This window comes from Culex pipiens, chromosome 2 (assembly GCF_016801865.2).
Source record: "Culex pipiens pallens isolate TS chromosome 2, TS_CPP_V2, whole genome shotgun sequence".
Lineage (NCBI taxonomy): Eukaryota > Metazoa > Arthropoda > Insecta > Diptera > Culicidae > Culex > Culex pipiens.
The window spans coordinates 212540611-212562440 of record NC_068938.1 but is presented as its reverse complement, the minus strand read 5'-3'; the positions used below and the strand labels follow the sequence as shown (position 1 = coordinate 212562440).

Here is a 21830-nt window from a genome sequence, read left to right as displayed (position 1 = left end):
AATAGAGCAGTTCTCTAGAATTTCGCAAAAAAAGTCCTGATTCTTTTGTATTTTTTTATTTGTATGACACTTTGTCCAACGAATCCTTACGTAATTTCCAATTAAGCCATTTTGAATTATTTTTTATTTTTCGATATGTTTTAGTATACAAAAAGTACCGTTAAACGGGATGACTATGGTAGGTTTGAGATTTTTCCGCAAAATGAAGAGTACAAATTGTATAAATACGGAATGGTATGAAATCATACTGACCGTGTTAGATAAGTGTCCAAAGCACTACAACTAGAATTTTTCTTAAAATTTTGAAAAGTTTCAAAAGTCAGTTAATTTTAACAATTAAGAAAACGTTGATGAATAGTATTATTTTAATTTTCTCAAGTGTCATGATTTTCTCAATAAACATGATTTGAAATCGGAAAACTTTGGACTATGTGGGCCATTGCAAATATTTTTCAAAGTTTAAGTCGGACCCCCCTTCCCCCCCCCCCTTCAAAATTGGTCCGAATAATCAGGGGGCAAAAAAATATTTTTTCCAAAAAGCATAAAAAATTTCAATGGAATTAGAAGTCTAATTAACTGAGAACAATTTAAAATGCCTTTTTCTACATTGATAATCATATTTAGCATGTTTAGGCTCGTTTAAAAATATTTTGAACTTTTATCGAATTACAATGTACAGCACCGCAAAAACCTTTTTTTCTTGCAAAAATAAAATTTACGTCAATACTTAGAAATTTTGGAAATCAATGATTGCGAAACAACTGGACAGGTGTATAATGCATTTTAAAACACTTTTTTCATTAAAATGTTGACACCGTAGCCTGTAATTTATTTTTTTTACTTTTTTATTTTTTTGCCCCTCACCCCTCGACTTTGATCAGAGTCGAGGGACATAAACTTTAAAAAAAATTGCAACGGCCTTATCAGTAAAAAAAGGGTAAAATAAGTTTGTAAATAATAAATATCATGTATTTTTGAAAAAAATCATCAAAAAAATCTCCAAATTTATATGCATTTTCTGTTCAACAAATTTCATATAAAATGTTAAAATTTCTTATTCGTGCTTCGAACTCAGTTTAAAACTTTTTCCAAAAATAGTACACGGACCTTGTGTGGCCTACCTCAGTACAAACCTTACCAGTTAGAAAATATCCCAAAAAATTGAAATTCTGTCAATGTCACCCCGGTTTACGGTACCAACTTTTAAGCTATGGGATATGACGGACGTATTGTTTTTGGTCAAATTATAATTTAAAAAAAGCGTTTTTTGAAGATATCGAAAATGCATACAACGAAATTTAAAATTAAATTCTAAATCGAAAAGTGCTTTTGTTGAATTTTGATAAAGAGCATCTTTTTTGAATTATAGCCATTCTTAGGTTAAATTATTGAACAAAATTTTCTATTTTAAATTAAAAAGAAAACGAAATAATATTTTTGCAATCTCTTTGAAGCTAATTGTATATTGGAACAAGAGGAACAAATTGCTTAAAAAGGATTACAACAATATTATGTCATTTTAGAGTAATCGAAGAAATACAAAGCGTAACGCCTGCGCACTATGCTAGGTTTAACTGTAGTTTTTTGACGATCATAGGTTGCTGAGACATAACCTTGCGAAGGAAAAAAAATACCAAAATGAGTTGTCTACTCACTACCTGTAAATTTTCCGTTGATTAGATATTTAATATTAAACAAGAAAAATTGTGTTAAGTTTTCTGAACTCCTGGAAAAAAAATTAGATTGTTTAAATCACGACTAACATTTCAAAAGGGATTAAATCATATTTTCATTAAATAGATACACGAAAAAAATCCAATTTGTTTTATATCTTTTTATCATTCAAAGTCGAGTTCCCAAACATATTATAAAAACAAAAAATATTGTTTTCCCTAAATGGTAGCGTGTCATCCTGAAGTCTGCGATAATAAAATGGGTATACCGCAATAGATCAAAGTCATGGTCGCAGTGGTCTCAACCCAACAAATAAAAAAAAATCCTTAGATTTTATGTATTGTCATTTTTCGCCATTCATACTTTCTTAACTTTTCTGAAATCGCGTTTTAGCCTCAAAGTGGATAAAGTACACTAGCGCGACTGCCGAAAGGTTAATAAAAAAGGTTCGTCGTTTCCCCGCTCAAGTCACTTGCGATATTTCGTCAACTTTGAGACCTTGCCGCAAGTAATATTTCCTCTAAGGTTAACTTATGCTGACCATGATCCATCAATAAAGATAAACTTTGAAATTCACGATCAATTAACAATTTGGATCGTCTTCAGTGCGCCTCAGGCGCACATCCCAAGTAACATTTTTTTCCAGGAGTTCTACAAGAGCTCTTCAAGATAGCTACAGCATAGCAGTTTGGACCGCGGTAGGATAAAATTCTCTTCAAAACTTCTTCAGGAGTTTGGAAGAATACTTGAAGGAAGTTTTATCCTACTGCGGTCCAAACTGCTATGCTGTAGCTATCTTGAAGAGCTCTTGTAGAACTCCTGGAAAAAATGTTACTTGGGATGTGACATTAAACTGACCAATTTGTCGTTCTCATGATACTGCACCGTCTAAGGTCGCCTTTAAAGTATCCCAAGGAGAAATCGATGCTAATCTGGTCATTTTTCTATCAAACAGTCGCGATCTTCCACCGTTGAAGTCCGTTTGAAATGTCAGCTCAACTGGGTTTCTCGTTTTTTGCTGGACACAGGCAATATGCAAATTACCCATCGCTTGCAGTTTTTTTTTATCTTTTTCTAAAAATAAAAACCGAAGGTTCCACCCCGGCAAGCATCGCTGAATAAAATATAGGTGAATTAATAAATCGCTGGCTCAAATCAAACTTATGACATAAATGTCTTATACCATACGCGCGACAGCACCAACGGGGCTGACCAAGGGGGGACACCACCGATCGATGCCGGCCGCAAGCTCAGGTAAAAGGCATTTCGTCTGGTGCACATGACTTAACAACACACCGCGTTGCTGGCCGATCGGGAAACTTTTACTTTTCTGCGCGCAATCGACGACGAGGGCGATTTGCAACTTGCCAAAGCTGGGTTCCCTGGCCGGGACAGCTGTTCCAATCGAGAGCGGATGAGCGGTGAGACAGAACATGGACGAGTGACGCAATTCGGCTTCGAGAGAGAGAGAGAGAGAGAGAGAGAGAGCCTGTTTTTTTTTTCGAATTTGGAGGAACGGTGTTTAAGCCGGACCGGTCCAACTAGCGGTGCTGATTGGTGATAAAACGGTTTTATTGGGGTACTGGTTAAGTTGGTCACCGGTTTTCGATTTTCGCTGCTCCCGAAGGCGTTTCGGCGTTTGTTTGTACACGAATGAGTTATGACATTGGTTTTGAATAGTGCTCGATATGCATGTTTTTAAAATGCAACTGGCGATGTGCAGCGATTTGGATCTAATTGTGGAGCGCAGTCATTAGTCATCACGCATTGTTATTCTTCAGTTATGCATTAGCGAAGTTTGTTTGTTTTTCTTTAGATGTCTCTTGTTTAAATGCCGATATTTATTTACGAAATATCATCGAGTTGATGATCACATTTTATTTTAATATTTTTTAACTTTTACTAATTTTCAGAATAAATTATCATAATTTTAAATATCAAAAGCTACAAACCTGCAGACTTATTTGAACGTGCATGGCATTAAATGGATAAGGATTTTTTTTTTAAAGCCTCTACTCCTATATATAATGACTAATTATTTGTATTAGAGAGGACATAATTGCAATTTCATCGTGAAACTATACTTACTTTTCCTGTCATTGTCGAACGACCGTTTCCTACTTTTCTCTACCAAAATTAACAGAATCAAAACGCAATGGATACTCCACCAACTCAAACAAAATCGAAAAAATTGCACTCTAAAAAATTAGTTACAGTTGATGAAAACATTACCCTTCTGGGATATTTCAAAAAGTACGTTAAATTTCCAATAAAATGACATATGAGCAGTTCTCTAGGATTACGGTCATTCGATTTTTTTTTATTTTTTTTAAATCCGACTGAAACTTTTTTGGTGCCTTCGGTATGCCCAAAGAAGCCATTTTGCATCATTAGTTTGTCCATATAATTTTCCATACAAATTTGGCAGCTGTCCATACAAAAATGATATGTGAAAATTCAAAAATCTGTATCTTTTGAAGGAATTTTTTGATCGATTTGGTGTCTTCGGCAAAGTTGTAGGTATGGATACGGACTACACTGGAAAAAAATGATACAAGGTAACAAAAATTTGGTGATTTTTTTATTTAACTTTTTATCACTAAAACTTGATTTGCAAAAAAACACTATTTTTATTTTTTTATATGTTTTAGAGGACATAAAATGCCAACTTTTCAGAAATTTCCAGGTTGTGCAAAAAATCATTGACCGAGTTATGAATTTTTTAATCAATACTGATTTTTTCAAAAAATCGATATTTTTGTCGCAAAAATTTTTCAACTTCATTTTTCGATGTAAAATCAAATTTGCAATCAAAAAGTACTCTAGTGAAATTTTGATAAAGTGCACCGTTTTCAAGTTAAATCCATATTTAAGTGTCTTTTTTGAAAAAAGTCTCAGTTTTCATTTTTTTAAATTAGTGCACATGTTTGCCCACCTTTGAAAAAAATATTTTTGAAAAGCTGAGAAAATTCTCTATATTTTGCTTCTTCGGACTTTGTTGATACGACCTTTAGTTGCTGAGATATTGCAATGCAAAGGTTTAAAAACAGGAAAATTGATGTTTTCTAAGTCTCACCCAAACAGCCCACCATTTTTCAATGTCGGTATCTCAGCAACTAATGGTCTGATTTTCAATGTGAAATATGAAACATTTGTGAAATTTTCCGATCTATTCGACAACAATATTTTCAAAATTTTCAAATCAAGAATAACATTTCAAAAGGGCCAAACATTCAATATTACGCCCTTTTAAAATGTCAGTCTTGATTTAAAAAATTTGAAAATATTGTTTTTTTGCCACGAAATATGGAAATTAAATTTATTCAGCACTTGTATCGAAAAAAAATTCAAAAATAAGTAATTGTGCCAATTTTGAGCAAAATCGGTTAAGGTTTAAAGGTCGCTACAGATCATTAAAGCTGGGTATAAAAAAAATCATACAAAAACCTCTTCTTTAAATCGCTAATTACACGTAAGGGTTAACTCGGATCGTTTTTTGCTTATCCTTGTACATTTTATCGAACTTTACCATACAAAATTCAACAATAAATAGCGACCCTTACCCCTTAACCGAATTGGCTAAAAATTTGAACAGTTACTTATTTTTACCTAAACAATCGATCCAGGGTTATAAAAAAATCAATTTTACTTGTCATCCTACTCTACACTTTGTGATTTATTGAAAATGTCTGTCAATTATCTAAAGATAGGCCACATGATCGGCATAGTAGAAGCGCAAAAAAAATTGCAATATGAAAAAAAAAATCATGCAAAAATTCAAAGAGGTTATGCGATAGACATAACCGAAATGTCGATGAATAAAGTAGTACATGCCAGTTCAGTTGAAACCTGGATTTATTTTTTAAATTTTTAAAGACGTCGAATAAACAAAATTTTCATTTTTCTTCTGCTTTTTGGTATCTTTAAAACCGCTTTCAGTCAGGGGTATTCAAAAACGGCCAAAAAAACGGCATAAAATGAAAATTCAGTTGATTGAACCTTTGAAAAAACTCCAGAAAAAATTGAATAACAATTAAAATTAAATATAAATTTAGTCAAGTGTTTTGTTTAAATAAATGTTTAAAATGTGACAAATTGTTTTTTTTTGTTGAATTAGACTTTTTTCTGAATTAGTACCTTTAGTATCATCGAGTAAGACGTTATTCAACGTCAAAAGTATCACAAAATGCGTATGACATTCATGCTACTGCCAACAATGAGCTTAATATCGAAACATTCTTGAAATTATAGTTTCCAACGGTTTCACGGTTTCCGATCTGAAACCAAAATTGAAAAAAATCAATCGCTAAATACTTGGTTCAGATTGGTAAAAAAGAAAAAACACTTGAAGTTATTTTGCAACATAATACAAAAAATAGGATGCCATGAAAAAAATACATATATTAGGCCGTTGCAAATATTTTTCAAAGTTAATGTGTGCACAGAATTTCCATACAAACTAAAATAGACTTAAATCAATAGTTTAACCGACTTAATCAGTATATTTTCAAAAAACAAAAGATTGCATTGCCTGCAGAAAATGTGTATCAACACAAATTTGTGAAAAACAAGAAAAATTTTCCACATTTTCCAACAACATGTATGACGTGTCACAAGTGTGCACGATCATTTTGATGATAAATTGGTCTATGTCACAAGTGTGTATTGCGATATCCGGGAAACGGAAGCGAGTTTTCAAAATTGGGTTAAAGCATCTTGTAGTGTTTGTTAAGTATAGCAAAACGTCATCATTAACTCATTTTCGACCAAAATGGTCTACGTCACAAGATAGCACACAGCTGACGATATTTTAATGAAAATGCGTCCATACAATCCTCACACCCAAAGAAGCCATATTTTATAAACCATGTTTTTTTAAATTATAATCTTTTAAACATTTTGGTACAATTTTATATTAACTGCTGGGTAATTCTCTACCAACTCACACGAAATCGGGAAAAGTTGCCCCGACCCCTCTTCGATTTGCGTGAAACTTTGTCCTAAGGGGTAACTTTTGTCCCTGATCACGAATCCGAGGTCCGTTTTTTGATATCTCGTGACGGAGGGGCGGTACGACCCCTTCCATTTTTGAACATGAGAAAAAAGAGGTGTTTTTCAATAATTTGCAGCCTGAAACGGTGATGAGATAGAAATTTGGTGTCAAAGGGACTTTTATGTAAAATTAGACGCCCGATTTGATGGCGTACTTAGAATTCCGAAAAAACGTATTTTTCATCGAAAAAAACACTAAAAAAGTTTTAAAAATTCTCCCATTTTCCGTTACTCGACTGTAAAAAATTTTGGAACATGTCATTTTATGGGAAATTTAATGTACTTTTCGAATCTACATTGACCTAGAAGGGTCATTTTTTCATTTAGAACAAAATTTTTCATTTTAAAATTTCGTGTTTTTCTAACTTTGCAAGGTTATTTTTTAGAGTGTAACAATGTTCTACAAAGTTGTAGAGCAGACAATTAAAAAAATTTTGATATATAGACATGAGGGGTTTGCTTGTAAACATCACGAGTTATCGCAATTTTAAGAAAAAAAGTTTTGAAAAAGTTACTTTTTACGTTTCTCTTTTTTTTGACGTATGTCGCGGGTGACCATGAACGGCCATGATCGATGACGACCATTTTGTTCAAAACTTTTTTTTCGTAAAATCGCGATAACTCGTGATGTTTATAAGCAAACCCCTCATGTCTATATATCAAAATTTTTGTAATTGTCTGCTCTACAACTTTGTAGAACATTGTTATACTCTAAAAAACAACCCTGCAAAGTTAAAAAAACACGAAATTTTAAAATGAAAAATTTTGTTCTAAATGAAAAAATGACCCTTCTAGGTCAATGTAGATTCGAAAAGTACATTAAATTTCCCATAAAATGACATGTTCCAAAAATTTTTACAGTCGAGTAACGGAAAATGGGAGAATTTTTAAAACTTTTTTAGTGTTTTTTTCGATGAAAAATACGTTTTTTCGGAATTCTAAGTACGCCATCAAATCGGGCGTCTAATTTTACATAAAAGTCCCTTTGACACCAAATTTCTATCTCATCACCGTTTCAGGCTGCAAATTATTGAAAAACACCTCTTTTTTCTCATGTTCAAAAATGGAAGGGGTCGTACCGCCCCTCCGTCACGAGATATCAAAAAACGGACCTCGGATTCGTGATCAGGGACAAAAGTTACCCCTTAGGACAAAGTTTCACGCAAATCGAAGAGGGGTCGGGGCAACTGCTGTGTGAGTTGGCGGAGAATTACCCTGCTGCAATTTTGAAAATTATTATTTTAAAAAGAACAAAAGATAAGAAAATTTTACAACAGATTTGACATTCAATATGGGATCAACAGATTCCAATATATAAGATGATAAAAATGAAAGCTATTCTAAAAAGTAGAAGAAAAAAGAAAAAAGTATTTTCAGGTACGAACATTGTTGGAAACTTTATTGAATATTACATTTATTAAGAATGTCGTTTAAAAAAATGGTGAAATTTGATATTCATGCTTTTCGCAAAAGGTACTATAAAAAAAATGTGTTCACGTGTTTTTTTGGATGGCTCCTAAGGTTGTATGTTAACTGTTGATGTAACTTAATCCGTAAATTAACAAATTATTTTCTTATAAACATGAAAATAATGCACGATAGTATACTCAATTTCCTTTCCTTAGAAATCTAATTTAAAGATAAAGCAAATCATACAAGCAAACCTAAAACAACATTCATTTCCTCTTACTTTTCAAGGACATGTTGCTAACATATCAACCATAAAGTAACTATCCCGATCTGAACCGTGCAATAATTCAAACAATCGCAAGATACCCAATTCACAACAGGTCACACTTAGCCGATACTTTTATAAAGTCACTCTAGCAGATCAATATTTTTACTACTCACTTGAACGGTTTTACTGCACCAGCAAACTATTGCCAAAGAGTTGCCAAAATAACCCCGCGCAGACCTCGCAGCTGCTTTCGATTCGAACCGGACGCGTCCTGCAATATCCTGCACGAAGTTTTCTTATTTCTTTAATTATTTTCGGTTTTCTTCCTTTCTTGATTAATTTTCTCGATCACACACTGTGTAATTTCCTTTCACTCAACTTTGCACAAGGTCGTTTCGCACACACACACACAGTCAGTGTGGAGGGGTTTTCCAACTTTTATTTCTTCGACGAGTCGCAGAGTCGTTAATCAATGCTGCTGTGGCGAAAATACACACTTGCTACTTTTCCGAGAAGTTGAGATGAATGCTTTCGTTGAGGATCACTTTTGATGAAAAATCAATCAATAGATCACTAAACAACACCCGCGATTGAAAGTGAAATCTATCGAGTTCACTTCTGACAATACTTTCAACACTTTGCCTCAAGATCACTCGATTCACTCACGAACGAAAATTTCCAGATATCGAACACTTTACCAAACAATCATCAATCAAATCTTCCAAATAGAGCCGTTCGTCGTCTTTTTTTCGAACAAGTTACTCAACGTGGCCCCAAAACTAATTCGATTTTTGTGTAATCCGATCTGGGCTTCGACCACCAACCAAGTCCAACTAACAAAATAAAATGGTAAACACACACTCAGTTTTCCGCCAATTTTCAATCAATTCCACTGGAAAGAAAAAATCAACCTCAAAATTGCAGCAAATCTCCTCGAGAGGTGGGTAGCTTTAGGACCCGACCACGTCCACCTGGTAGCGCGCGTAAAGTTCGACTAAACCTGCCAGACTTAAACTTGAAGCCAGCAGAATCGCAAAGTGACTTGGCGCGAACGACTCAAACGAACGAATCGGCGACGAACGCGCGCGCGGGGGTTAAGGTACTGCAGAAGTAGAGCTCTCGGAAATGTGTTGTTTTTTTTCTTCGCCTTCTTCTGTTGGGGACCGACTGCAGGCGGTTGAATTGAGAAAATCATACAGGCGCCTTAGTTGGTGTTGACTGTTGGGAGATCGAGTAACGCGCTACCTTAGATCCGCAATGCACCACGCGCTGGGAATGCCCGGTTGAGGACCATTCCGGCTGCTTATAATTGTTGTTGTTTTTTTCGATCGAAAGAGAAAATAATAAAAAAGGAAAATTGTTCGTCAAGGAAGCTGTTGAAACTTGAAACGACAAAAAAAAACATTTCTTAAGATGATTTTGTATTTTTATTTTTTCATGATTTCAAGTTAAAAGTCAAGTCGATAATAAACTTATGTTTATTAGGAAAAGAAAATAAAAATTAGGCAAAATTAAAATAAAATTTTGAGAAATATTTCCGATTTTTTGGAAAATGGCTCTTTCGAGTAGCGAAAAACGGCATTTTTTTCCTTTTTTTGATGAACCAAATGCCGTTTTTTACCCAGTCCAAACTTAAATTTCCAAAATCTTTGCTAGAATTACTTCGGATTTTGTTGGGATTACCTAATTTTCAGATAATCAAACCACATTAAGATTTTTGTATTTTTGGTTCATTGATGTAAAATGTGTCCAAAAATAATGCTAAAATATTGAGAATAATTATTTGGTAATGTAACAAGCAATAAACCACTAAATTTTAACATATTCGAAAAAAACGGTTTGTTCCTGATTCGGTCGTCTGAAATTTTTATTTTTATAATTTTTAAAAAGAAGAATCTGAGAACCTAACATTTGTGAACTTTTTTTCATTATCTGGATATTTATTTTTGTGAAAAAGGTGGAAAATGGTATGGGATTCCGGATTTATCACGAGCTTTGGAGTCTAAGGGCACGTCCATAAACCACGTGGCATTTTGAAAACCAATCCACATTGAATATCATAAATGGTGAAATTTCACCTAAAAATTATGTACTTTTTTCACATATTCCACTTTTTATTAAAATAAATTAGGTAATTTTTCAAATTTTAATAGTCGATTGCCTATTAAATTCCAAAATGCATTTTTTTTTTTCAAACATTTCGTCACTGCCATTCTGGCCACAATCCTGTCATGAACTTAAAAATTCTATATCACCTTAGCGACTCCCTTCAAAATTTACGCGTTCCTGATTTCCATTTTTCTAAATATTTAGCTTATAATGTTTCCAAAAATTATGTAATTTTTTATTAAAAAAATCAAATTAACCATTCTTGTTTGACACTAAATTGGGAAATGATTTTCGTTTATCAATTTCTGAATTACAACAATTGATAAATTCTCTACGAAATCAGCTAATTTCGACCATAAAATTTTGGCAGCTGTCCATACAAAAATGGTACGTAAATATTTGAAAATCTGTAACTTTTGAATGAATTTTCTGATCAATTCGTGAAAATTTCCGATCTTTTCGAAAACAATATTTGCGTAATATTGAATGTTTGGCCCTTTTGAAATGAAGGTCTTGATTCAAATAATTGAAAATTTTTTTTTTCGAAAAGATCGGAAATTTTCATATAATGTTTAATTTTTTCCGATCGCTGAGATATCGACATTAGAAAATGGAGGGTTATTTGGGTGAGACTTAGAAAATGTCAATCTTCCTGTTTATTTTTCTTCAAGCCGCTGAATCTCAGCAACCAGAGGTCCAATCTTCAATGTCTCTTAGACTTATTTATAGCATTTTTGTCAGAAATGGTCACTCATGGTCACTATTTCTAAAAATCGAAAAACTGCAAATATTTCGCTGATATCAAACTTTCTGTGACTAAAGCATGAAAACGAGTAAATCACTTTTCGATTGCAAATTTAATGTTTCATAAAGATATTAGGTTAAAAAATTGTTCAGATGTTAAAAAAAAATGGGTGAAATTTCGACTTTTTCCAAAAATCACTATATTATCAAAAATGCATAACTCGGCCTTGTAGATAAAAAAGGAAGATACTAGTGGTTGGTACTAGCAATGGTGGCCGACAGCTATAAAGTCAACTTCGTTTTTCGCATAACTCGGCGGAAAAATTTTTGACCATACTTCTCAATGGCTCAAAAATCGCGCGTTTTTGTCACCAAAAACATATAAAAAAATCTCGAAATTAAAAAAATACTGATTTTGGGAAATTGAGTTTTTATAAAAAAAATAGTTCATTACAAAATCAGCATTTTTTCCGTACACCTATTTTTCGAAATAGTCCTCATCAATCTCTAAAACTTTGCCAAAGACACCAAATTTGCATTCGCATTCGCATTCGCATGGACTTTGCCAAAGACACCAAATTGATCAGAAAATTCACTCAAAAGTTACAGCTGCATTCTTCTATGGACACCAGCCAAAATTGTATGGAGATTTGTATAGGTGAACCATTGACACAAAATAGCTTCTATGGTCATAGGGAAGGCTCCGACAAAGTTTGAGCAAAATAAAAAAATACAAATAAAATCCATTTCCGGTTTTGTTAGAGAATTGTTCCATTAATTTATTTAGATAAATTTAAAAAAGTTTTAATTTTCTTTCAATGTTCCTTACAATAGCAGAAATTGTAATACAAAATCAAATTATTCGCTCTACAGCATTGCCTTGGCGTTCTCGATTGCGAGATTCCTACTCGAAACTAGGTGTTCGAAGGCTTGATTGTTGAGGCAATTGCAAACCTCTTTTTACACCCTAGCTTCCATCCACCCCGGGATTCGAACTGACGACCTTTGGATTGTTAGTCCAACTGCCTACCAGCGACTCCACCGAGGCAGGACCCAGGGAGACGACTCCTACACCTGGACTGAGCTAACGACCTAACCTTTTTTAGGTTAGTCCGGGACCAACATTTACTTCCCTTCCGACGGAAGGCGTGATCAGACAAATCTCGTCTCGAAAAATGCCACCGGGACCGTCTGGGATCGAACCCAGGCCGACTGGGTGAGAGGCAATCACGCTTACCCCTACACCACGGTCACGGGAAATTGTAATACGTAATCGAAAATAACCTCGTTAAAACCAACCTAGAAATATCAAAAGATCGGCATCCTTTGTCAAAACAAGGCATGGCCACGTGAAATACATGTGAAAACACAGTGTTTAAAATAAGCAAATAAAAAAAAAAAAGCATCTACGTAAACAACCTTCGGGAAACCGATAGTTTTTTTTTCTCAAAATAGCACAAAAGCCGAAACGAAACCAAAAAAAACAAATTGATCTCTGCGACAATCTGATACAGTCAAAAAAAAACAACTCAAAAGCCGAAGTATACTGAAAGAGAACAAAAAATCACGAGCGTTCGCAGAAAAAGTGAATGGCCAAAACGACGCACATAACCGATATGCTGCACTACACCAACCTGATGGGGCCAAAACCACCCTCTTTCCTCCTCAACCCAAAACACCCCTTCAACGATGAATGTAACCGGCTTTTTGGTGGGAAAGAAAAGTGAAAAAGAGAAGCACAGAATCAAAACAAAGCATGAAAGAAAGAATGCTGAAAACTTGCAATTTGTTCAGGTTTTGAGTGAAATTTGAGGTTTTTTGTTTATTTAAATTCCAAAATCTTTTCATGCTAATATTTTATAAATTTATAAATATATTCTTCAAAAAATAATATATTTAAAATTTTACGATCATGAATAAAATTCACTAGATCACTGCGCGAAAAAGTTCCCTCCCCAAAAGCAAGAAAAAGCTCCGATCTCGACCCGAAGCAAACCCGAACGACCACGTGCTACTTTGTTGATCTCTCTTGCGGTTCCTTCTTCTCTCTCCGTAAATTCTCTCAAAGAGCGAGCAAGTTGAAGCAACGGAATGATCGATTTTGCACACGTGTTCCACCGCCAGCATGGTCGCGTGTGTGACTAAAAATTGCAGAAAGAAAAAAAAACGCAAAGCTTTGTGTTATCGGGACGATATAATACACATGTTAGTTCGAGCTTTCAGTCAAATATGGCATAATAATTCGGTCAAACGCGATCCAACGACGCTGAAAATGTGGTCAGTGGGGAACAAGGCTGCTACCGTTCGTCGTGATCGCGTTATCTTGTCACATGTGCATTTTGGGCTAAATTGAGTTAAGGACGCCATTTTGTGATGATTTCAATGTTTACCTTTTTACCTTCATAAGTCTCCAAAAACTAGAATGCAATCCTGACATATTCAACAAAAACTGTAAATATTTCGTGCAATGTTGACACTCTTCATATAAAATGTAGTTCCGACCATCAGGTCGCCATTTGGCTTGACCTGCAAAATATTCCCTCAATGCTATCAACCCGCTATCGACAAAGTTGCTAATCAGATTCCAACCGCCAAAGTCAAGTTCATCGGTTTCGCGCCACCAACGGCGGCGTTTGCCCTCAGAACAAAACCAGATCAAAGTCAGGCCAACGCCACAACTGTAATTAAGAACACGACGCCTCGCAAAAACCCATCATCAGCTTCTTCAGTTTTCCTCAACTTTGCCTTTGACTTGTGCACCCACTTATTATGCACTATTTGTGGTGCTGTTGTCTGAAGTTCTAGACTGTTTCGTGTTTCGTGGTACTATTCTCGGGGTTAAGCTGAGGAAGTTTGAAACTCATCAGCAAAGGAAATTTGGAGAAAGGAACATTTTCTCATGCGCTCTTACAAAGTTCAAAGAGTTTAAAATTTATGATGAAAGCAATTTTCTGACTACATTGTAAACCCATAATTGAGTCAAACAAATTTGGCATTCGTTCAATAAATTCTCCGACTCGTCGTTACATCTGAGTCCGAATCGTATACCCCGCACAGCCGTCAACCCAGTTGTCCACTTACGGACGCCAACCCGGCCAACGGCTGGTCTTGTTAGGGTGTTTGTTACACTATAATGGTTATTTTATAACCAATTATAAAACTGCACTATTCCAAACTGAGTCTCTGAGCGTGCGTGCGTTTATGCTAACAGTTACATCAATGGCCATTCGAGCGAATCCGCGTGCACTACATCATCGGCGACCAACTGGCTGACCAAGAAGCTTATTAGTATCTGCCTTTGCATGGATGTAGTGCACTAGTTTAGTAGCACGAGGAGGTGCCAGGGTTTGTGGGAGAGGCGCCACCCGTAAGACCTTCTTCGGTAGAAGTGACTATCATCAACTGGCTGCCGTGATGCATCATGTCTCGAATTGATTCATATCTGCAACAAAAAATTTAATTCATATTTTTAGATAGTTTTCACATACGTAATGCATGGGATGGAACTATTCTTGAATATTTCCAAAATCTGAGAGTTACTAATATTTCAAAAGCTAAAGTTCCCTATTCAAATTCTTGTTTGGATTGCAAGTTAAATTTTGATATTTTAAAAAGATGTTGGGTATTTTGAATTGCTTTAATTATTTATATTTAAAGTCACATTTTTCCAATGCCCTGGACTATGAGTTCACTGAAACATTACTTCATACATTCCACACATTCAGCCAGGTCCGGTGCACCTATACAAAAATCCGATATTTTTTTCAAGAAATCATACCTCAGATCCTGTCAATGGATATTCGTATTTTTTTTTGTTGATATTTTACGTTCATTTACGTCATAGAAAATAGATTCAGCTGTAAGTTCTTTGGGCCCGAGGTCTTCAAATCAGCAAATAAAGTTTTCACCTGATCAATATATGGATTCAGCTATGTTTTTGAAATTTCTGGTATGTTTCCATTAAAAGCCCAACTAATCAAATTTCTTTTGCAATGCGGCGAGCTAAAATCGATTAATCTATTCCGGAGATAAGATTTTTTGAAAAACGTGGTATTGTGAAAATCGTTGAAAAACACATTTTTTCGATCCTTTTTAAGATAGGATTAGGGGAAATTCTCGTAATTTTAGCAGGTAAGCATTCGCTCCTTACTCCATCCAATTTGCTGATTTTTACTGCCGTCATTAGGGGTGACATTGGGTCATACAAAAGTCGTCAAATTTGTATGACTAATTTTCACCCCCCAGACCCAATGACGGTATTTAAGGCTCTGGAAGGCATCATTCCAGATCGGCCATTTGGCGGCCATGTTTGTTTTATAAAAACATTCAAATCTTGATTCAGAATGTTTCAATAAAAAAAATTGGGTTCCTTTGTGTTGTTTGTAGAAGCATTTTACATATCTTGACTTTTTTTTGATAAGGTCCTATAAACAAATGTAAACATTGAGTGTATCCCTTTCACACCTCATGTCAAAGTCCATCGGAGTAAGCGGGATACACTCAATGTTTACATTTGTTTATAGGACCTTATCAAAAAAAAGTCAAGATATCCTGACTATTTTTTCATTTTAATTAACTGTTTCTGGACCCTGAATTCAAAACCATCATTGACAGTCAATGCCCCAAAAGTGAAGGATACCTTTTACGACCTTAAATAACCTATTTTGTAAAACTTTTGATAGAAACATGCTTGCTCACTTCATATTGAGCTATTTGTCACTCGATTTCAGTTGAAAACGCCTTTAATGAGCTGTAATTGAATGTCAAAGTGCTGATATGGCAACATTAGTGGCAAGTTCCCCTACCATAGTCGCCGAACAAACAAAAAAATAAAACTCTAACTACCTATTTTGGCCAAGGAAGCACTTTTGATTAGGATCCTGCTGATTTGATGGAGAACCACTGAACTTTTATCGATTTCTGTAAATTTAAAAAAAAAAAACTTTACTTTCAAATTGCAATATCTCTAAAACAATTAATCAAAGCATTCAAAAATTCTAAAATTTAAATATTCCAAACATCTAAGAATATTGAAATTCTGAAATTAAAACTTAAAAATAAAACTTTTTCTTATTAAATTTCAAAATTTTGTATGTTTAAATTTTTGAATTTTTTAAAATCTTTTAAATTTGAGAAATTTTGAATTCAGATCCATAAAATTGAAAAATTAGGTTCATTTGTAAATTTATATAAAATTTAAATTGATAGAAATTTCGAAATGTTTTTTTCATCGTGAAATGTTTATAAGTCTTGATTTTTTTTTCAAATTTCATCATAAATTTTAATCGTTTCAATAGAAAAATATTCCAAAATGCTATCAAAAATGCGTAGTTTCAAATATAAATTCTTAAAATGTTAGTCTTGATTCCAATTTTTTAAAGTTGAAAATTGTTTCATTAGTTGCTGAAATATTGACTGTTTGTTTTTCTTTTATCCGCTGTATCTAAGTAACCAGAGGTCCAATTTTCAATGTTTCTTAGACGAAATTTTAGGAAATTTTCTGAACTTTTCGATTTTTTTTTTTAAAGAAATGATCACATAGGGGCACAATTTGAAAAACATAAAAAAGACTGCAATTTTAGATTACATCAAATTTTAATTAGCCAAATCGCGAAAACGGTGTACTTTAACAAAAATACTGTAATGTATTTAGGCCGTTGCAAATATTTTTTGAAGTTTATGTCCAAAGCCGAGGGGGGGGGGGGGGCAAAAAAATAAAAAAAAAATATAAAAATTGAAATTACAAGCCTAGGTTTCAACATTTGGATGAAAAAAGTGTTTCAAAATGCATTTTACAGGCGTACAGTTGCTTTCCAATCATTAGTTTTGAAAATATCGAGGTATTGACGTAATTTTTTTTTTCGCAAAAAAAAACTTTTTGTGGGACTGTACATTGGCATTTCATGAAAATTCAAAATGTTTTCAAAGGAGTTCAAACATGCTAAATATGATTATAAACGTGGGAAAATGCATTTTAACTGGTTTTCAGTTGATTAAACTTTAATTTTCATTAAAATTTTGAAGTTTTTCGAAAAAATATTTTTTTTGCCCCCTGATTATTCAGGCCAACTTTGAAGGGGGGCTAGGGAGGCGACATAAACTTTGAAAAATATTAGCAACGGCCAGTAGTAAAGTAGATTTATTTTCTAAAACAGGGGTGCTCCAAGTTTTTGAATGGTGGGCCAAATTTAAAGCTCTTATTACAAAAAAAATAAACAGTTTTGTACAAAAAAGCCTCCAATCAATTGGTTAAATTTTATTAAAATCCGAAAATCAAAAAAAAATACCAACATAAATATTATTCATCTGCTTTTCATTGCAACTTTCGTGCCTCAACTATCGTGATTTCACAAATATAATGAATGTTCTATACTGCCCCTGATCGCATAAATGTCCCATATGCATTTTCATCGATTTATATTTTATCGAGTTATTGATGAAGTTTGGTTCAAAATTGAGTGCTCTTTCGAAAAAGCCTATAACATCCAGTACTTTGTTCTAGAAATCAGGAGGAAATCCAGTTTTTTCGCGAAAAATTAACACGTAGCCTTATGTATGGGACAAACTTCAAATGCGTTTTTCTCAGCTTGCTGTTTTTGCATATGGGACATTTATGCGAACATGGGCAGTATAGTTGTATTTAAATCGATTTGTTTTATTTATTTTTTAAAAATATTTTAGAAGGGGTGACACAAACTTTGTAAAAGTGTTTAATGACTTTTTTTAAATTATGTACAATAAGTTTTATATTAACAAAATCTAAAAAGGTTCACAAAATAGGCATATACTGAACCTTATTTTCTAGGAATTATAAAATTACTTAAAGATGCGTTAAAGGTCCATTTTACATGATCATTCAAAATGGGTCCGCGGGCCACAAAAAATGATAAAAAATGGCCATACTTTGATCACCCCTGTTCTAAAAACACAATTTTTCAAAAAATCATAGCATGATGGTTCATTTTTGGCCGTACTTCTATGACTCAAAATCTCTCAAAACTTGCATGTTTTTGTACCCAAAAAAAAAGAATACTAAAAAAGAAGGAATTTGAAATATATTGTTTCAGAAGAAAATTTTAAATCGGGTTTTTTTCCCGTGTACCTATTTTCAAATAGTTCTCATCAATACTTACAGCTTTGCCGAAGACACCAAATCGATCAGAAAATTTCTCCAAAAGACTTTAGTATCATTTTTGTATGGGAAACTGCCAAAATTGCATGGCTTTTTTAGTCTTTGGTTCCCTACAAAGTTTGAGCAAAATAGAAAAAAAATATAAAAATTAAATCCATTTCCGGTTTTGGTGGTGTATTGTATTGGTGTTGCATTTTAAGGTGTTCGTTTTTGCTTAAACGTCGAGTGAATAGAATAGTTTTCGTTTTAACATCCATTTATTGTTCATAAAATTGACGCAACCAGAGAAGTGTTCCTTGTTCCATTGTTCGGAATGCTTTTTAATTGTATCCATGTTTTATTTATATTTTTTCGGAATTCATTTTCTTTGGAACTTAAACAAACTTCACAAGTGATTCCAGTTCTCAATACTCACCAGGGTTTTGAGTTTTTTTAATTCGCGCTTGATTCAATCGATGAAGAAGTTTGTTAACAATCGGGGTCAGATTTTTTTATTTATTTAAGCAAAAGTTTCAAATTTCAACTGGGAACATCAATTGTTAAGAAAAGTGCGTTTGAACCATGATTTCAATGTGCCTTACAAACTATTTTCAAATAAAGTCAAAGTAATTAATAACGTCCCGGTACAAATTTTGATGCAAGCTGAAAATACTACCTCCTAGTACACAGATCTCAAACGTTATCCTACAATTGTCTGGTCAATACGCGGTTAATCCGGTAAAATTTCCTCCTCACAGCCACCGTCGTCGTCCTCCTCCTGCCCCTCTCGTACCTGCTCGACCGCAACCCTGTTTACAACTTCCATTTCTTCGACACGATCTTCGGTCCGCACTTCGCTGATGATCTCCTCACTGTGCTCCTCGGTCAACTCGACCGTTTCGACCACCTCGGAAATTTCCTCTTCTTCCTGGCTGGTCACTTCCGTCGCGGACGCTTCCTCGGCCAGTTCAATCACCACCGGCGGCGTGATGTCATCCGTGTCCATGGGTTCGGGGGCCGCTGCCACCACAACCGGCGTGGTGCTGTCCGGTTCCGGTTGCTGAGACTGGGACGGGACTTCTTCCGGAGGTAGGACGTCACTCGGGACTAGTACGAGCGAGTCCACGTCGATTGAGCTGACGGAGGAGGCTGCGGGGACGCGATCGCACAGGGATTGGAAGATGGCACGCAGACGGGACACTTGGGTGCGTTCGTTTCCGACGGGGGCGCGTCGCCGGAAGAGGCGCTTGTTGGTGCAGGGTTCTTCCTCGTGGTAGGCGGAGACTCGCGGACGGAGCGGTTGTTCCATGGGAGTTCCGACGGGGACGCAGGACAGCTGGGCGCGGACTTGGAGTCGGTTGGCTTGGATGTTGGCCACGGTGGAGCGGAACTTGGTGTTGATGCGGGAGAGGAGTTCTGCGTTGGTGAGACGCCGCTTGGCCACGAGGACGTTCCGCTCGGAGATGGCACGGTTGGAGCGTGGTTCCCGCATCGAGCACGCCGACATGGATCGCTTGCGCTTGCGGTCCATGTCGTCCTGGTAGGTTGACCGCGATCGGTTCCGGGGAAAACCGGATGACGGCACGGTCACCACCGGGAAGGAGATGGCCGATTCGGGAACCAACGGCGCCGGATCCAGTGGAGGAGCGGTACCTCCCGCGGCCAAGACTTCGTCGAACGGTGTCATGACGTTTTCCGAGCGGGCCGGGGTTCGCGAACCGGATGGTGTGTGTCGTGCCCGGGAGGGAGGTTCCGGCGTCTTTGCTCGCGTCCCCAGAAACTCTTTCTGGATCGCTTCCAGATCGATCTGGTCCGCCGGAATGCCGTGCACGCCCTTCATGTGCGAAGTGACACGATACCTGCGTGTGTTGGTGTAGTCACAGTCCGGACAGAAGAACCGATACAACTTCCCGCCGCCGCTGCCGCCGTTCCAATCCGACGCCACAGAATCGCACCGACTGCGACTGGCCACGGCCGCCAACGGCAAATCGTCGTCCGATCCCGCCTCGGAAACTGCCCTCGACGGAGGTCGCGACGTGGATCGTCTTCGGATGATCAACGACGGATGGTCCGGCTCCAGCTTGTGCACGTTGACCTTGTGCCGGCGGACGTTCTTCGGTTGGGCGAACGTGTTGCCGCAAATGTCGCACACGAACGGACAGTCGTGCACTCCGCTGAACGATTCGTTGCACAGGCTGCAGTAAATGTTGACCAGCTCGTCCCGGAGCTCGTCGAAATCGTTCGGAGATAGTTCACGGCGTGGAGCCGAAGAAGCGGCATCTTTACCGGATTTTTCACCGGTGTTGTCCTCGATGTCCGTGGGGGAATCGCTCTCGTAGCGATATCTGAAAACAATTAGAAATTCTGAGTATGTTAGAAACAATTTCAAGCTCTTCAAAACGTACCTCTTTCTCGGCTTCTTCCCTTCCACCAGCAGACTCTGCTCCTTGCTACCCCCGCCGTCATCCTCCTGCGGCGGATTCCAGTAGCTCTCCCACTGATCCTCGCGCACGTTGTGCGTACTCATCAAATGCTTCTTCAGCGACTTTTTATGTTTCAACACGGCGCTGCAAATGCTGCATACGAACTTACACTTGTGCTTCTCGAGCGCCGCCAGCTCGGTGAACGTGGCGTCACACCGCGGACACTTGAGATCTGTATCCGAGGACGTGGTCGTCCCGGATTCCGCCGTCGAAGCGTCGTCCTCCTCGTTGTCCCCGGAGCTCGGCCCGCTCGAACTGCTCGAGCTGGTGGGCGTGTCTGACTGGTCCCGATCCGACCCCGGTGGTTCCCACTCCTGCTTGGTCCCCGAACGTCGCCGGCTGGCGCGCGTCACCACCGTCGGCGGTTCCTCCTTTATCTGGTCGGCCTGCAGCTGGGCCATCTCTTCCTCGGGGGTGTCCGTTGCGTTTCGCCGCGTCGATCGTCGCGAAAGTCGCGCAGACCGCGTCGATGGCGAGGCACGTCTCGGCGACGGCGGTTCCGGACCGAGCTGTTCGAGCATTTCCGCCGCGAAGCGCTCCTGATTGGCGCGGATTTGCTGCTTGAGTTCTTCGTGAATCGCGACCCATTTGGCGGTCTCGGTCGCTTCCCGCTCGCAGTCCACGCAGATGTACTTGCTGCAGCGGTCATCCTTGGCAAGCTGGGCGGACAAAAAAAAACAGTTAGCCAAGCGGATCAAACAAAAAATGCGACCCATCTTACCTTGAGATCGTACAGCTTTTCCAACGTTTCGGCCAACTTCTCGACGGAGGCGATTTCATGCTGCTGCTTGGTGTCGTCCAGACACAGCCGGCAGCAGCTCTGGAACAGAAGCTTTTGCTGCATTGTTTCGCGCCCGGCGCTCAGAGCGTAGCAGACAGCAGGAAATTTGAGAAAAACTTTGAAAATATAACTTGAAAAATTAGCAATGTTTACGAAATTACCGGCGCGTCACGCGCACAGCCAGGGATGCCAGATTTG

At 37.0% G+C, this 21830-nt stretch overlaps 3 protein-coding genes across 5 annotated transcripts in view; 1 reads left to right on the top strand and 2 right to left on the bottom strand.

Moving 5' to 3' along the window:
• The window catches only part of LOC120421972 (mucin-2-like), an 85749-nt gene extending 76344 nt beyond the window's left edge, over window positions 1–9405 (bottom strand). For all 3 annotated transcript variants that reach the window (XM_052708953.1, XM_052708954.1, XM_052708955.1), the window contains exon 1: window positions 8578–9405. The gene's annotated coding sequence lies outside the window, so the exon portion shown is untranslated. The remainder of the gene's footprint in view (window positions 1–8577) is intronic.
• The window catches only part of LOC120421970 (CD151 antigen-like), a 209672-nt gene that overhangs the window by 174881 nt on the left and 12961 nt on the right, over window positions 1–21830 (top strand). The window lies entirely within an intron of this gene.
• On the bottom strand, window positions 18628–21740 carry LOC120421976 (uncharacterized). The gene is made up of 3 exons (XM_039585286.2): window positions 21573–21740; window positions 20774–21510; window positions 18628–20713 (listed from the first exon to the last, which is right to left on the bottom strand). The coding sequence occupies exons 1-3, from the start codon at window positions 21693–21695 to the stop codon at window positions 19099–19101; spliced, it is 2475 nt and encodes an 824-aa protein (XP_039441220.1). The 5' UTR covers window positions 21696–21740; the 3' UTR covers window positions 18628–19098.